This window comes from Crinia signifera, chromosome 5 (genome assembly GCF_055691185.1).
Source record: "Crinia signifera chromosome 5, ASM5569118v1, whole genome shotgun sequence".
Classification (NCBI taxonomy): domain Eukaryota; kingdom Metazoa; phylum Chordata; class Amphibia; order Anura; family Myobatrachidae; genus Crinia; species Crinia signifera.
Genome location: NC_139221.1, coordinates 210,044,018 through 210,061,075, shown reverse-complemented (window position 1 = coordinate 210,061,075; position 17,058 = coordinate 210,044,018). Strand labels below are relative to the sequence as shown.

General features: G+C 39.5%; 1 protein-coding gene across 5 annotated transcripts in view; it reads right to left on the bottom strand.

Moving 5' to 3' along the window:
• LOC146080820 (uncharacterized) overlaps positions 1–17,058 on the bottom strand; it is a 62,629-nt gene that overhangs the window by 20,140 nt on the left and 25,431 nt on the right. For 4 of the 5 annotated variants that reach the window (XR_014474999.1, XM_083188490.1, XM_083188491.1 and 1 more), the window contains exon 3: positions 7,402–7,768. The exons of the other annotated variant lie outside the window; for it this stretch is intronic. Coding sequence is in view for 3 of the 4 variants with exons in the window: in XM_083188490.1 (XP_083044616.1) it covers positions 7,402–7,468 (67 nt within the window). In the remaining variant the exon portion in view is untranslated. The remainder of the gene's footprint in view (positions 1–7,401; positions 7,769–17,058) is intronic. 5 annotated transcript variants of the gene reach the window in all.

The window sequence follows — 17,058 nt, the reverse complement described above, 5'->3', positions numbered from 1 at the left end:
TGAGGTGGAACGTTAGTAATGGGATCATAAAGCAAAACATAATGCTCTACTGATGGTTGTGGGGAGGCATAAATCTGGTTTAACCCAGAATTTTAAATGATGAGAGTTTGAAATAAAGCATAGATGAAAATGAGGTGGAACGTTAGGAATGGGAACCATACAGCATAATGCAATGTCGCACGGCACCATACGACACAACATAATGCTCTACTGATGATTGTGGGGAGGCGGAAGTTTGGTTTAACCCAGAATTTCAAAATATTAAAGTTTAAATAAAGGATAGATGAAACATTAGGAATGGGATCATACAACAAAACATAATGCTCTACTGATGGTTGTGGGGAAGCGGAAATCTGGTTTAACCCAGAATGTTAAAATATTAGGGATTTAAATAAAGGATAGATGAAAACTAGGTGAAATGTTATGAATGGGATCATACAGCAAAACATAATGCTCCACTGATGGTTGTGGGGAGGCAGAAATCTGGTTTAACCCAGATTTTCAAAACATTAGGGTTTTAAATAAAAGGATAGATGAAAATCAGGTGGAACGGTATTAATGGGATCACACAGCAAAACATAATGCTCTACTGATGGTTGTGGGGAGGCAGAAACCTGGTTTAACCCAGAATATCAAAATATTAGGGTTTTAAATAAAAGGATAGATGAAAATCAGGTGGAACGTTAGGAATGGAATCATACAGCAAAACATAATGCTCTACTGATGGTTGTGGGGAAGCTGAAACCTGGTTTAACCCAAAATTTTAAATAATTAGGGATTTAAATAAAAGGAGAGATGAAAATGAGGTGGAACGTTAGGAATGGGAACCATACAGCATAATGCAATGTCGCACGGCACCATACGGCACAACATAATGCTCTACTGATGGTTGTGGGGAGGTAGAAACCTGGTTTAACACAGAATTTCAAAATATTAGGGATTTAAATAAAAGGATAAATGAAAATGAGGTGGAACATTAGGAATGGGATCATACAGCAAAACAATGCTCTACAGATAGTTGTGGGGAGGAATAAATCTGGTTTAACCCAGAATTTCAAAATATTAGGGATTTAAATAAAAGGATAGATGAAAATCAGGTGGAACGTTAGGAATAGAATCATACAGCAAAACATAATGCTCTACTGATGGTTGTGGGGAAGCTGAAACCTGGTTTAACCCAGAATTTCAAAATATTAGAGATTTTAATAAAGGGTAGATGAAATGGAGGTGAAACGTTAGGAATGGGAACCATAGAGCATAATGCAATGTCGCACAGCACCATATGGCACAACATAATGCTCTACTGATGGTTGTGGGGAGGCAGAAACCTGGTTTAACCCAGATTTTCAAAATATTAGGGTTTTAAATAAAGGAAAGATGAAAATGAGGTGGAACATTAGGAATGTAACCATACAGCATAATGCAATGTCGCACGGCACCATACGGCACAACATAATGCTCTACTGATGGTTGTGGGGAGGCAGAAACCTGGTTTAACCCAGAATTTCAAATGATTAGGGATTTAAATAAAAGTAGAGATGAAAATGAGGTGGAATGTTAGGAATGGGAACCATACAGCATAATGCAATGTCGCACGGCACCATACGACACAACATAATGCTCTACTGATGATTGTGGGGAGGCGGAAATTTGGTTTAACCCAGAATTTCAAAATATTAAAGTTTAAATAAAGGATAGATGAAAATGAGGTGGAACATTAGGAATGGGATCATACAACAAAACATAATGCTCTACTGATGGTTGTGGGGAAGCGGAAATCTGGTTTAACCCAGAATTTCAAAACATTAGGGATTTAAATAAAAGGATAGATGAAAATCAGGTGGAACATTAGGAATGGAATCACACAGCAAAACATAATGCTCTACTGATGGTTGTGGGGAAGCTGAAACCTGGTTTAACCCAGAATTTAAAAATATTAGGGTTTTAAATAAAGGATAGATGAAAATAAGGTTGAACGTTAGTAATGGAACCATACAGCATAATGCAATGTCGCCCGGCACCATACGGCACAATATAATGCTCTACTGATGGTTGTGAGGAGGCGGAAATCTGATTTAACCCACAATGTTAAAATATTAGGGATTTAAAAAAGGATAGATGAAAACTAGGTGGAATGTTATGAATGGGATCATACAGCAAAACATAATGCTCCACTGATGGTTGTGGGGAAGCTGAAACCTGGTTTAACCAAGATTTTCAAAACATTAGGGATTTAAATAAAAGGATAGATGAAAATCAGGTGGAACGTTATTAATGGAATCATACAGCAAAACATGATGGTCTACTGATGATTGAGGAGAGGCAGAAATCTGGTTTAACACAGAATTTCAAAATATTAGGGTTTTAAATAATGAATAGATAAAAATGAGGTGGAACATTAGGAATGGAACCATACAGCATAATGCAATGTCGCACGGCACCATACTGCACAACATAATGCTCTACTGATGGTTGTGGGGAGGTAGAAACCTGGTTTAACCCAGAATTTCAAAATATTAGGGATTTAAATAAAGGATAGATGAAATGGAGGTGGAATGTTAGGAATGGGAACCATACAGCATAATGCAATGTCGCACGGCACCATACGACACAACATAATGCTCTACTGATGATTGTGGGGAGGCGGAAATTTGGATTAACCCAGAATATCAAAATATTAGGGTTTTAAATAAAGGATAGATGAAAATGAGGTGCAACATTAGGAATGGAACTATACAGCATAATGCAATGTCGCCCGGCACCATACGGCACAATATAATGCTCTACTGATGGTTGTGAGGAGGCAGAAATCTTGTTTAACCCAGAATGTTAAAATATTAGGGATTTAAATAAAGGATAGATGAAAATTAGGTGGAATGTTATGAATGGGATCATACAGCAAAACATAATGCTCCACTGATGGTTGTGGGAGGCAGAAATCTGGTTTAACCCAGAATTTCAAAATATTAGAGTTTTAAATAAGGGATAGATAAAAATGAGGTGGAACGTTAGGAATGGGAACCAAACAGCATAATGCAATGTTGCACAGCACTATACAACACAACATAATGCTCTACTGATGGTTGTGGGGAGGCGGAAACCTGGTTTAACCCAGATTTTCAAAACATTAGGGATTTAAATAAAAGGATAGATGAAAATCAGGTGGAACGTTATTAATGGGATCAAGCAGCAAAATATAATGCTCTACTGATGGTTGTGGGGAGGCAGAAACCTGGTTTAACCCAGAATTTCAAAATATTAGGGTTTTAAATAAGGGAAAGATGAAAATTAGGTGGAACATTAGGAATGGAACCATACAGCATAATGCAATGTCGCACGGCACAACATAATGCTCTACTGATGGTTGTGGGGAAGAGGAAATCTCGTTTAACCCAGATTTTCAAATGATTAGGGATTTTAATAAAAGGATAGATGAAATGGAGGTGGAACGTTAGGAATGGGAACCATACAGCATAATGCAATGTCGCACAGCACAATACGGCACAACATAATGCTCTACTGATGGTTGTGGGAAGGCATAAATCTGGTTTAACCCAGAATTTTAAATGATGAGAGTTTTAAATAAAGCATAGATGAAAATGAGGTGGAACGTTAGGAATGGGAACCATACAGCATAATGCAATGTCGCACGGCACCATACGGCACAACTTAATGCTCTACTGATGGTTGTGGGGAGGCGGAAACCAGGTTTAACCCAGAATTTCAAAACATTAGGGATTTAATTAAAGGATAGATGAAAATCAGGTGGAACGTTAGGAATGGGATCATACAACAAAACAAAGCTCTACTGATGGTTGTGGGGAGGTGAAAATCTGGTATAACCCAGAATTTCAAAATATTAGGGATTTAAATAAAAGGATAGATGATAATGAGGTGAAACGTTAGGAATTAGATCATACAGCAAAACATGATGCTCTACTGATGATTGAGGAGAGGCGGAAACCAGGTTTAACCCAGAATTTCAAAACATTAGGGATTTAAATAAAGGATAGATGAAAATGAGGTGGAACATTAGTAATGGAAACATACAGCATAATGAAATGTCGCACTGCACCATACGGCACAACATAATGCTCTACTGATGGTTGTGGGGAGGCGGAATCCTGGTTTAACCCAGAATTTCAAATGATTAGGGATTTTAATAAAGGATAGATAAAATGGAGGTGGAACATTAGGAATGGGGACCATACAGCATAATGTAATGTCGCACGGCATCATGTGACACAACATAATGCTCTACTGATGGTTGTGGGGAGGCAGAAATCTGGTTTAACCCATAATTTCAAAATATTAGGGTTTTAAATAATGGATAGATAAAAATGAGGTGGAACATTAGGAATGGAACTATACAGCATAATGCAATGTCGCACGGCACCATATGACACAACATAATGCTCTACTGATGGTTGTGGGGAGGCATAAATCTGGTTTAAACCAGAATTTTAAATTATGAGAGTTTTAAATAAAGGATATATGAAAATGAGGTGGAACGTTAGGAATGGGAACCATACAGCATAATGCAATGTCGCACGGCACCATATGACACAACATAATGCTCTACTGATGGTTGTGGGGAGGCATAAATCTGGTTTAACCCAAAATATCAAATGATGAGCGTTTTAAATAAAGGATAGATGAAAATGAGGTGGAACGTTATGAAAGGAATCATACAGCAAAACATAATGCTCTACTGCTGGTTGTGGGAATGCAGAAACCTGGTTTAACAAGAATTTTAGATGATTAGGGATTTAAATAAAAGGATAGATGAAATGGAGGTGGAACGTTAGGAATAGTAACCATACAGCATAATGCAACGTCGCACGGCACCATACGACACAACATAATGCTCTACTGATGGTTGTGGGGGAGGCGGAAACCTGGTTTAACCCAGAACATCAAATGATGAGCGTTTTAAATAAAGGATAGATGAAAATGAGCTGGAACGTTAGGAATTGAAACCATACAGCATAATGCAATGTCGCACGGCACCATATGACACAATATAATGCTCTACTGATGGTTGTGGGGAGGTGGAAACCTGGTTTAACCCAGAATTTCAAAATATTAGGGATTTAAATAAAAGGATAGATGAAATGGAGGTGGAATGTTAGGAAAGTGAACCATACAGCATAATGCAATGTCGCAAGGCACCATATGACAAAACATAATGCTCTACTGATGGCTGTGGGGAGGTGGAAACCTGGTTTAACCCAGAATTTCAAAATATTAGGGATTTAAATAAAGGATAGATGAAAATGAGGTGGAACATTAGGAATGGGATCATACAGCAAAACATAATGCTCTACTGATGGTTGTGGGGAGGCGGAAACCTAGTTGAACCCAGAATTTCAAAATATTAGAGATTTAAATAAAAGGATAGATGAAAATGAGGTGGAACGTTAGTAATGGGATCATACAGCAAAATATGATGCTATACTGACGGTTGTGGGGAAGCTGAAACCTGGTTTAACCCAGAATTTCAAATGATTAGGGATTTTAATAAAGGATAGATGAAATGGAGGTGGAACGTTAGGAGGAGTGGAACCATACAGCATAATGCAATGTTGCACGGCACCATACGGCACAACATAATGCTCTACTGATGGCTGTGGGGAGGCGGAAACCTGGTTTAACCCAGAATTTCAAAATATTTGGGATTTTAATAAAGGATAGATGAAAATGAGGTGGAACGTTATGAATTGGATCATACAGCAAAACATAATGCTCTACTGCTGGTTGTGGGAATGCACAAACCTGGTTTAACGAAGAATTTCAGATGATTAGGGATTTAAATAAAAGGATAGACGAAAATGAGGTGGAACGTTAGGAATGGGAACCATACAGCATAATGCAATGTCGCACGGCACCATACGGCACAGCATAATGCTCTACTGATGGTTGTGGGGAGGCGGAAACATGGTGTAACCCAGAATTACAAATGATTAGGGATTTTAATAAAGGAGAGATGAAATGGAGGTGGAACGTTAGGAATGGGAACCATACAGCATCATGCAATGTCGCACGGCACCATACGGCACAACATAATGCTCTACTGATGGTTGTGGGGAGGCGGAAACCTGGTTTAACCCAGAATTTCAAAATATTAGAGTTTAAATAAAGGATAGATGAAAATGAGGTGGAACATTAGGAATGGGATCATACAGCAAAACATAATGATCCACTGATGGTTGTGGGGAGGCAGAAACCTGGTTTAACCCAGAATATCAAAATATTAGTGTTTTAAATAAAGGATAGATAAAAATGAGGTGGAACATTAGGAATTGAACCATACAGCATAATGCAATGTCGCACGGCACCATATGACACAACATAATGCTCTACTGATGGTTGTGGGGAGGCATAAATCTGGATTAACCCAGAATTTTAAATTATGAGAGTTTTAAATAAAGGATAGATGAAAATGAGGTGGAACATTAGGAATGGGAACCATATAGCATAATGCAATGTCGCATGGCACCATATGACACAACATAATGCTCTACTGATGGTTGTGGGGAGGCGGAAATCTGGTTTAACCCAGAATATCAAATGATGAGCGTTATAAATAAAGGATAGATGAAAATGAGGTGGAATGTTAGGAATGGGAACCATAGAGCATAATGGCACCATATGACACAACATAATGCTCTACTGATGGTTGTGGGGAAGCGGAAATCTGGTTTAACCCAGAATTTCAAAATATTAGGGCTTTAAATAAAGGATATATGAAAATGAGATGGAACGTTAGTAATGGGATCATACAGCAAAACATAATGCTATACTGATAGTTGTGGGGAGGCGGAAACCTGGTTTAACCCAGAATTTCAAAACATTAGGGATTTTAATAAAGGATAGATGAAAATGAGGTGGAACGTTATGAATGGGATCATACAGCAAAACATAATGCTCTACTGCTGGTTGTGGGAATGCAGAAACCTGGTTTAACCAAGAATTTCAGATGATTAGGGATTTAAATAAAAGGATAGAAGAAAATGAGGTGGAACGTTAGGAATGGGAACCATACAGCATAATGGAATGTCGCACGGCACCATACGACATCATCATAATGCTCTACTGATGGTTTTGGGGAAGCAGAAATCTGGTTTAACCCAGAATTTCAAATGATTAGGGATTTTAATAAAGGGTAGATGAAAATGAGGTGGAACGTTAGGAATGGAACCATACAGCATAATGCAATGTCGCACGGCACCATACGGCACAACATAATGCTCTACTGATGGTTGTGGGGACACAGAAATCTGGTTTAACCCAGAATTTTAAAGTATTAGGGTTTTATATGACAACAAATGAAGGGAAAAAAAGGATTAATTATGGAGAAAAAGGGAATCTAGATACGCAAAATGCAGAAAGGATATTTACCTGTGTATTGAAGTCCATAAACAGCTCTACCATCAGCTTGCCTGTTTAATATCCACCACAAAGCCATCTGTAATATCGGTACTGGTGTAGTTTTCACTTGCTACTTCCGGGTTCTATGTAAAATAAAGTAACTTAAGTCCATGCCAACATGGATAGTTCCACTATCCATGTTGGCATGGAGTTAATTTTAAATAGCGTAGCGAGCCACCGAGCCCGCATGGGGACTCAGATGCATGGCATTGTGAAACTACACAAGTACCATAATATCTCCAGGGTTGGTAGACATTGCCATCCTCTTGGAACTTTGCCACTGGATAAAGACATTTTCTTTCAGGTACCCAAAATCGTAAAATATTCAATATAGTAGCTGCCGAAGTGAGAAGAGGAGAGAAGCGTTATATGGTTTAGAGAGAGTTTAGTTGTACTAAAAATCTCGATTGGCAATCATACAACCCATTGGATATTAACAAAAACCGAGCTGGACATAGGACTGAAACCACCAAGGAGGAAGCTGAAAGAACACCATAATGCATAATGTCATACTTTTGGTTCCATGATCAAAATAATTGTACAACCCTTTTGTTTTTAAGCAAAACCTAGCTGGACATAGGACTGAAACAGCCAGGACAAAATAGCACAATTCTGCACCTTACGGCACTGCATGATGCCATATTAACGGTTTTTAGGGACACTGAAAATAGTTTGCATTGCTGGGTGTTATCCATTAGGAGATCAATGGAAACGCAACAGGATCTGGGACCAACATCATCAGTATAGCACATAACTGCATAATGCCAAGTCGTAGATGCCGTACGCCAAAAACGTCACACAGTATGCCGCCATACCAACGGAATTAGCGATGCTGATAATAGATTACACCCAAAAATAGAAACTATTTGCATATTAAAAGCTGGTAACAGGACCGAAACTGCCAGAGAGGCAGCTTACAGTATTACACCATGATACATAATTCAATACTTTTGGTTTTATGATCAAAATAAACATACAACCCTTTGGATTTTAAGCAAAACCTAGCTGCACATATGCTTTAAACTGCTTCCTTGGCGGGTTCAGTCCTAACACCATAATGCATGTCGTCATACTTTTGGTTCCATGATCAAAATAATCATACAACCCATAGGATATTAAGAAAAACCTAGCTGGACATAGGACTGAAACCGCCAAGGAGGCAGCTTAAATAACACCATAATACGTGATGTCATACTTTTGGTTCCATGATCAAAATAATCATACAACCCTTTGGATTTTAAGCAAAACCTAGCTGGACATATTTAAGCTGCCTCCTTGGAGGTTTCAGTCATAACACCCTAATGCATGATGTCATACTTTTGGTTCCACGATCAAAATAATCATACAACCCTTTGGATATTAAGAAAAACCGAGCTGGACGTAGGACTGAAACCACCAAGGTGGAAGCTTAAAAGAATAACACCATAATGCATGATGTCATACTTTTGGTTTCATGATCAAAATAATCATACAGGCGCCGGACGGGTTCCCGACAGTCGGGATCCCGACAATCATTTACCCGACGTCGGGATCCCGACTGTCAAAATGCCGACAGCCGGGTGCCCGACGGCCACCCGCTATTTTCCCTCGTGGGGGTCCACGACCCCCATATAGGGAGAATAGAATAGGTGGCTCGCGTAGCGAGCCACCGTGCCCGCAGCGTGGCGAGCGCAGCGAGCCCGCAAGGGGCTTTTTTGCACTCGCCATGCTGTCTGACTCTGGCCAGTCAGAATCCCGACGTCGGGATAATGACTGTCGGGATCCCGACTGTCGGAGTCCCATACCACACCCAATCATACAACCCTTTGGATATTAAGAAAAACCGAGCTGAAAGAACACCATAATGCATGATGTCATACTTTTGGTTCTATGATCAAAATAATCATACAACCCGTTGTATTTTAAGCAAAACCTAGCTGGACATAGGACTGAAACCGCCAAGGAGGCAGCTGAAAGAATAACACCATAATGCATGATGTCATACTTTTGGTTACATGATCAAAATAATCATACAACTTTTTGGATTTTAAGCAAAACCTAGCTGGACATAGGATTGAAACCGCCAGGACAACACAGCACAATGCTGCACCTTAGGGCACTGCATGATGCAATATTAATAGTTTTTAGGGATACTGAAAATAGTTTGCATTGCTAGGTGTTAACCATTAGGAGATCAATGGAAATGCAACAGGATCTGGAACACACATCATCAGTAAAGCATAAAACTGCATAATGCCAAGTCGTAGGTGCCGTACACCAAAGCTTCACACAGTATGTCGCCATACCAACGGAATTAGCGATGCTGATAATAGAATACACCCAAAAATAGAAACTATTTGCATATTAAAAGCTGGTAACAGGACCGAAACTGCCAGAGAGGCAGCTTACAGTATTACACCATGATGCAATACTTTTAGTTTTATGATCGAAATAATATCCAAAGGGTTGTATGGTTAAGCAAAACCTAGCTGCACATAGGAATGAACCCGCCAAGGAGGTAGTTTAAAGCATAACACCATAATGCATTATGTCATACTTTTGGTTCCATGATCAAAATAATCATACAACTCTTTGGATTTTAAGCAAAACCTAGTTGGACATAGAACTGAAACTGCCTTACGGCACTGCATGATGGCATATTAACAGTTTTTAGGGACACTGAAAATAGTTTGCACTGCTGGGTGTTATCCATTAGGAGATCAATGGAAATGAAACAGGATCTGGAACCAACATCAGTAAAGCATAAAATTGCATAATGCCAAGTCGTAGGTGCCGTACGCCAAAGCGTCACAGTATGCCGCCATACAAAGTGGAATTCCCAATGTTGATTACACCCAAAAATAGAAACTATTTGCACATTAAATAAAAGCTGATAAAAGGACCCAAACTGCCAGAGAGGCAGCTTACAGTATTACACCATAATGCAATGCTTTTGGTTTTATGATCAAAATAATCATACAACCCCTTTGGATATTAAGCAAAACCTAGTTGCACATAGGACTGAACCCGCTAAGGAGGCAGTTTAAAGAATAATACCATAATGCATGATGTCATATTAACGGTTTTTAGGGACACTGAAAATAGTTTGCATTGCTGGGCGTTATCCATTAGGAGATTAATGGAAACGCAACAGGATCTGGGACCAACATCATCAGCAAAGCATAAAACTGCATAACGCCAAGTCGTAGGTGCCGTACGCCAAAGTATCACACAGTATGCCGCCATACCAACAGAATTAGCGATGCTGATAATAGATTACACCCAAAAACAGAAACTATTTGCATATTAAAAGCTGGTAACAGGACCGAAACTGCCAGAGAGGCACCTTACAGCATTACAGCATAATGCATGATGTCATACTTTTGGTTCCATGATCAAAATAATCATACAACCCTTTGGATTTTAAGCAAAACCTAGCTGGACATAGTACTGAAACCGACAGGACAATACAGCACAATGCTGCACCTTACGGCACTGCATGATGCAATATTAATGCTTTTTAGGGACACTGAAAATAGTTTGCATTGCTGGGCGTTATCTATTAGGAGATCAATGGAAACGCAACAGGATCTGGGACCAACATCCTCAGTAAAGGATAAAACGGCATAATGCCAAGTCGTAGGTGCCGTACGCCAAAGCATCACACAGTATGCAGCCATACCAACGGAATTAGCGATATTGATAATAGATTACACCCAAAAATAGAAACTATTTTTGCATATTAAAAGCTGGTAACAGGACCGAAACTGCCAGAGAGGCAGCTTACAGCATTACACCATAATGCATGATGTCATACTTTTGGTTCCATGATCAAAATAATCATACAACCCTTTGGATATTAAGCAAAACCAAGCTGAAAGAACACCATAATGCATGATGCATGATATCATACTTTTGGTTCTATGATCAAAATAATCATACAATCCTTTGGATTTTAGGCAAAACCTAGCTGGACATAGAACTGAAACCGCCTTACGGCACTGCATGATGCCATATTAACGGTTTTTAGGGACACTGAAAATAGTTTGCATTGCTGGGCGTTATCCATTAGGAGATCAATGGAAACGCAACAGGATCTGGAACCAACATCATCAGTAAAGCATAAAACTGCATAATGCCAAGTCGTAGGTGCCATACGCCAAAGCATCACACAGTATGCAGCCATACCAACGGAATTAGCGATGCTGATAATAGATTACACCCCAAAATAGAAACTATTTGCCTATTAAAAGCTGGTAACAGGACCGAAACTGACAGAGAGGCAGCTTACAGTATTACACCATAATGCAATACTTTTGGTTTTATAATCGAAATAATATCCAAAGGGTTGTATGGTTAAGCAAAACCTAGCTACACATAGGACTGAACCCGCCAAGAAGGCAGCTGAAAGAACAACACCATAATGCATGATATCATACTTTTGGTTTTATGATCAAAATAATCATACAACCCTTTGGATTTTAAGCAAAACCAAGCTGGACATATGACTGAAACCGCCAAGGAGGCAGCTTAAAGCACAACAGCATGAGGTCATACTTTTGGTTCCATGATCAAAATAATCATACAACCCGTTGGATATTAAGAAAACCCGAGCTGGACATAGAACTGAAACCCCCAAGGAGGAAGCTGAAAGAACAACACCATAATGCATGATATAATACTTTTGGTTTTATGATCAAAATAATCATACAACCCTTTGGATTTTAAGCAAAACCAAGCTGGACATATGACTGAAACCGCCAAGGAGGCAGCTTAAAGCACAACAGCATGAGGTCATACTTTTGGTTCCATGATCAAAATAATCATACAACCCCTTTGTATATTAAGAAAAATCCGAGCTGGACATAGAACTGAACCCCCCAAGGAGGCAGCTGAAAGAACAACACTATAATGCATATCATCATACTTTTGGTTTTATGATCAAAATAATCATACAACCCTTTGGATTTTAAGCAAAATCTAGCTGGACATAGAACTGAAACCGCCTTACGGCACTGCATGATGCCATATTAACACTGCATGATGCCATATTAACAGTTTCTGGGACACTGAAAATAGTTTGCATTGCTGGGTGTTATCCATTAGGAGATCAATGGAAACGCAACAGGATCTGGAACCAACATCATCAGTAAAGCAAAAAACTGCATAATGCCGAGTCGTAGGTGCCGTACGCCAAAGCGTCACACAATATGCCGCCATACCAACGGAATTAGCGATGCTGATAAAAGATTACACCCAAAAATAGAAACTATTTGCATATTAAAACCTAGTAAAAGGACCGAAACTGCCAGAGGCAGCTTACAGTATTACACCATAATGCATGATGCAATACTTTTGGTTTTATGATCAAAATAATCATACAACCCTTTGGATTTTAAGCAAAACCTAGCTGGACATAGAACTGAAACCCCCAAGGAGGCAGCTGAAAGAATAACACCATAATGCATTATGTCATACTTTTGATTCCATGATCAAAATAACCATACAACCCTTTGGATTTTATGCAAAACCTAGCTGGACATAGGACTGAAACCGCCAGGACAATACAGCACAATGCTGCACCTTACGGCACTGCATGATGCAATATTAATGTTTTTTAGGGACATTGAAAATAGTATGCATTGCTGGGTGTTATCCATTAGGAGATCAATGGAAACGCAACAGGATCTGGGACCAACATCATCAGTAAAGCATAAAACTGCGTAATGCCAAGTCGTAGGTGCCGTACGCCAAAGCATCACACAGTATGCAGCCATACCAACGGAATTAGCGATGCTGATAATTGATTACACCCAAAAATAAAACTATTTGCATATTAAAAGCTGGTAACAGGACCGAAACTGCCTGATGCAATACTTTTGGTTTTATGATCAAAATAATCATACAACCCATTGGATATTAAGAAAAACCTAGCTGGACATAGGACTGAAACCGTCAAGGAGGCAGCTTAAATAACACCATAATCCATGATGTCATACTTTTGGTTCCATGATCAAAATAAACATACAACCCTTTGGATTTTAAGCAAAACTAACCAGAGACTGGAGAGAAGCGTTATATGGTTTAGAGAGAGTTTAGTTGTACTAAAAATCTCGATTGGCAATCATACAACCCATTGGATATTAACAAAAACCGAGCTGGACATAGGACTGAAACCACCAAGGAGGAAGCTGAAAGAACACCATAATGCATAATGTCATACTTTTGGTTCCATGATCAAAATAATTGTACAACCCTTTTGTTTTTAAGCAAAACCTAGCTGGACATAGGACTGAAACAGCCAGGACAAAATAGCACAATGCTGCACCTTACGGCACTGCATGATGCCATATTAACGGTTTTTAGGGACACTGAAAATAGTTTGCATTGCTGGGTGTTATCCATTAGGAGATCAATGGAAACGCAACAGGATCTGGGACCAACATCATCAGTATAGCACATAACTGCATAATGCCAAGTCGTAGGTGCCGTACGCCAAAAACGTCACACAGTATGCCGCCATACCAACGGAATTAGCGATGCTGATAATAGATTACACCCAAAAATAGAAACTATTTGCATATTAAAAGCTGGTAACAGGACCGAAACTGCCAGAGAGGCAGCTTACAGTATTACACCATGATACATAATTCAATACTTTTGGTTTTATGATCAAAATAAACATACAACCCTTTGGATTTTAAGCAAAACCTAGCTGCACATATGCTTTAAACTGCTTCCTTGGCGGGTTCAGTCCTAACACCATAATGCATGTCGTCATACTTTTGGTTCCATGATCAAAATAATCATACAACCCATTGGATATTAAGAAAACCTAGCTGGACATAGGACTGAAACCGCCAAGGAGGCAGCTTAAATAACACCATAATACGTGATGTCATACTTTTGGTTCCATGATCAAAATAATCATACAACCCTTTGGATTTTAAGCAAAACCTAGCTGGACATATTTAAGCTGCATACTTGGAGGTTTCAGTCATAACACCCTAATGCATGATGTCATACTTTTGGTTCCACGATCAAAATAATCATACAACCCTTTGGATATTAAGAAAAACCGAGCTGGACGTAGGACTGAAACCACCAAGGTGGAAGCTTAAAAGAATAACACCATAATGCATGATGTCCTACTTTTGGTTTCATGATCAAAATAATCATACAGGTGCCGGACGGGTTCCCGACAGTCGGGATCCCGACAATCATTTACCCGACGTCGGGATCCCGACAGCCGGGTGCCCGACGGCCACCCGCTATTTTCCCTCGTGGGGGTCCACGACCCCCATATAGGGAGAATAGAATAGGTGGCTCGCGTAGCGAGCCACCGTGCCCGCAGCGTGGCGAGCACAGCGAGCCCGCAAGGGGCTTTTTTGCACTCGCCATGCTGTCTGACTCTGGCCAGTCAGGATCCCGACGTCGGGATAATGACTGTCGGGATCCCGACTGTCGTAGTCCCATACCACACCCAATCATACAACCCTTTGGATATTAAGAAAAACAGAGCTGAAAGAACACCATAATATGCATGATGTCATACTTTTGGTTCTATGATCAAAATAATCATACAACCCTTTGTATTTTAAGCAAAACCTAGCTGGACATAGGACTGAAATGCCAAGGAGGCAGCTGAAAGAATAACACCATAATGCATGATGTCATACTTTTGGTTCCATGATCAAAATAATCATACAACTTTTTGGATTTTAAGCAAAACCTAGCTGGACATAGGATTGAAACCGCCAGGACAACACAGCACAATGCTGCACCTTACGGCACTGCATGATGCAATATTAATAGTTTTTAGGGACACTGAAAATAGTTTGCATTGCTAGGTGTTATCCATTAGGAGATCAATGGAAATGCAACAGGATCTGGAACAAACATCCTCAGTAAAGCATAAAACTGCATAATGCCAAGTCGTAGGTGCCGTACACCAAAGCTTCACACAGTATGCCGCCATACCAACGGAATTAGCGATGCTGATAATAGAATACACCCAAAAATAGAAACTATTTGCATATTAAAAGCTGGTAACAGGACCGAAACTGCCAGAGAGGCAGCTTACAGTATTACACCATGATGCAATACTTTTAGTTTTATGATCGAAATAATATCCAAAGGGTTGTATGGTTAAGCAAAACCTAGCTGCACATAGGACTGAACCCGCCAAGGAGGCAGTTTAAAGCATAACACCATAATGCATTATGTCATACTTTTGGTTCCATGATCAAAATAATCATACAACTCTTTGGATTTTAAGCAAAACCTAGTTGGACATAGAACTGAAACTGCCTTACGGCACTGCATGATGGCATATTAACAGTTTTTAGGGACACTGAAAATAGTTTGCACTGCTGGGTGTTATCCATTAGGAGATCAATGGAAATGAAACAGGATCTGGAACCAACATCAGTAAAGCATAAAATTGCATAATGCCAAGTCGTAGGTGCCGTACGCCAAAGCGTCACAGTATGCCGCCATACAAAGTGGAATTCCCAATGTTGATTACACCCAAAAATAGAAACTATTTGCACATTAAATAAAAGCTGATAAAAGGACCCAAACTGCCAGAGAGGCAGCTTACAGTATTACACCATAATGCAATGCTTTTGGTTTTATGATCAAAATAATCATACAACCCCTTTGGATATTAAGCAAAACCTAGCTGGACATAGGATTGAAACCGCCAGGACAACACAGCACAATGCTGCACCTTACGGCACTGCATGATGCAATATTAATAGTTTTTAGGGACACTGAAAATAGTTTGCATTGCTAGGTGTTATCCATTAGGAGATCAATGGAAATGCAACAGGATCTGGAACAAACATCCTCAGTAAAGCATAAAACTGCATAATGCCAAGTCGTAGGTGCCGTACACCAAAGCTTCACACAGTATGCCGCCATACCAACGGAATTAGCGATGCTGATAATAGATTACACCCAAAAATAGAAACTATTTGCATATTAAATAAAGGCTGATAATAGGACCCAAACTGCCAGAGAGGCAGCTTACAGTATTACACCATGATGCAATACTTTTAGTTTTATGATCGAAATAATATCCAAAGGGTTGTATGGTTAAGCAAAACCTAGCTGCACATAGGACTGAACCCGCCAAGGAGGCAGTTTAAAGCATAACACCATAATGCATTATGTCATACTTTTGGTTCCATGATCAAAATAATCATACAACTCTTTGGATTTTAAGCAAAACCTAGTTGGACATAGAACTGAAACTGCCTTACGGCACTGCATGATGGCATATTAACAGTTTTTAGGGACACTGAAAATAGTTTGCACTGCTGGGTGTTATCCATTAGGAGATCAATGGAAATGAAACAGGATCTGGAACCAACATCAGTAAAGCATAAAATTGCATAATGCCAAGTCGTAGGTGCCGTACGCCAAAGCGTCACAGTATGCCGCCATACAAAGTGGAATTCCCAATGTTGATTACACCCAAAAATAGAAACTATTTGCACATTAAATAAAAGCTGATAAAAGGACCCAAACTGCCAGAGAGGCAGCTTACAGTATTACACCATAATGCAATGCTTTTGGTTTTATGATCAAAATAATCATACAACCCCTTTGGATATTAAGCAAAACCTAGTTGCACATAGGACT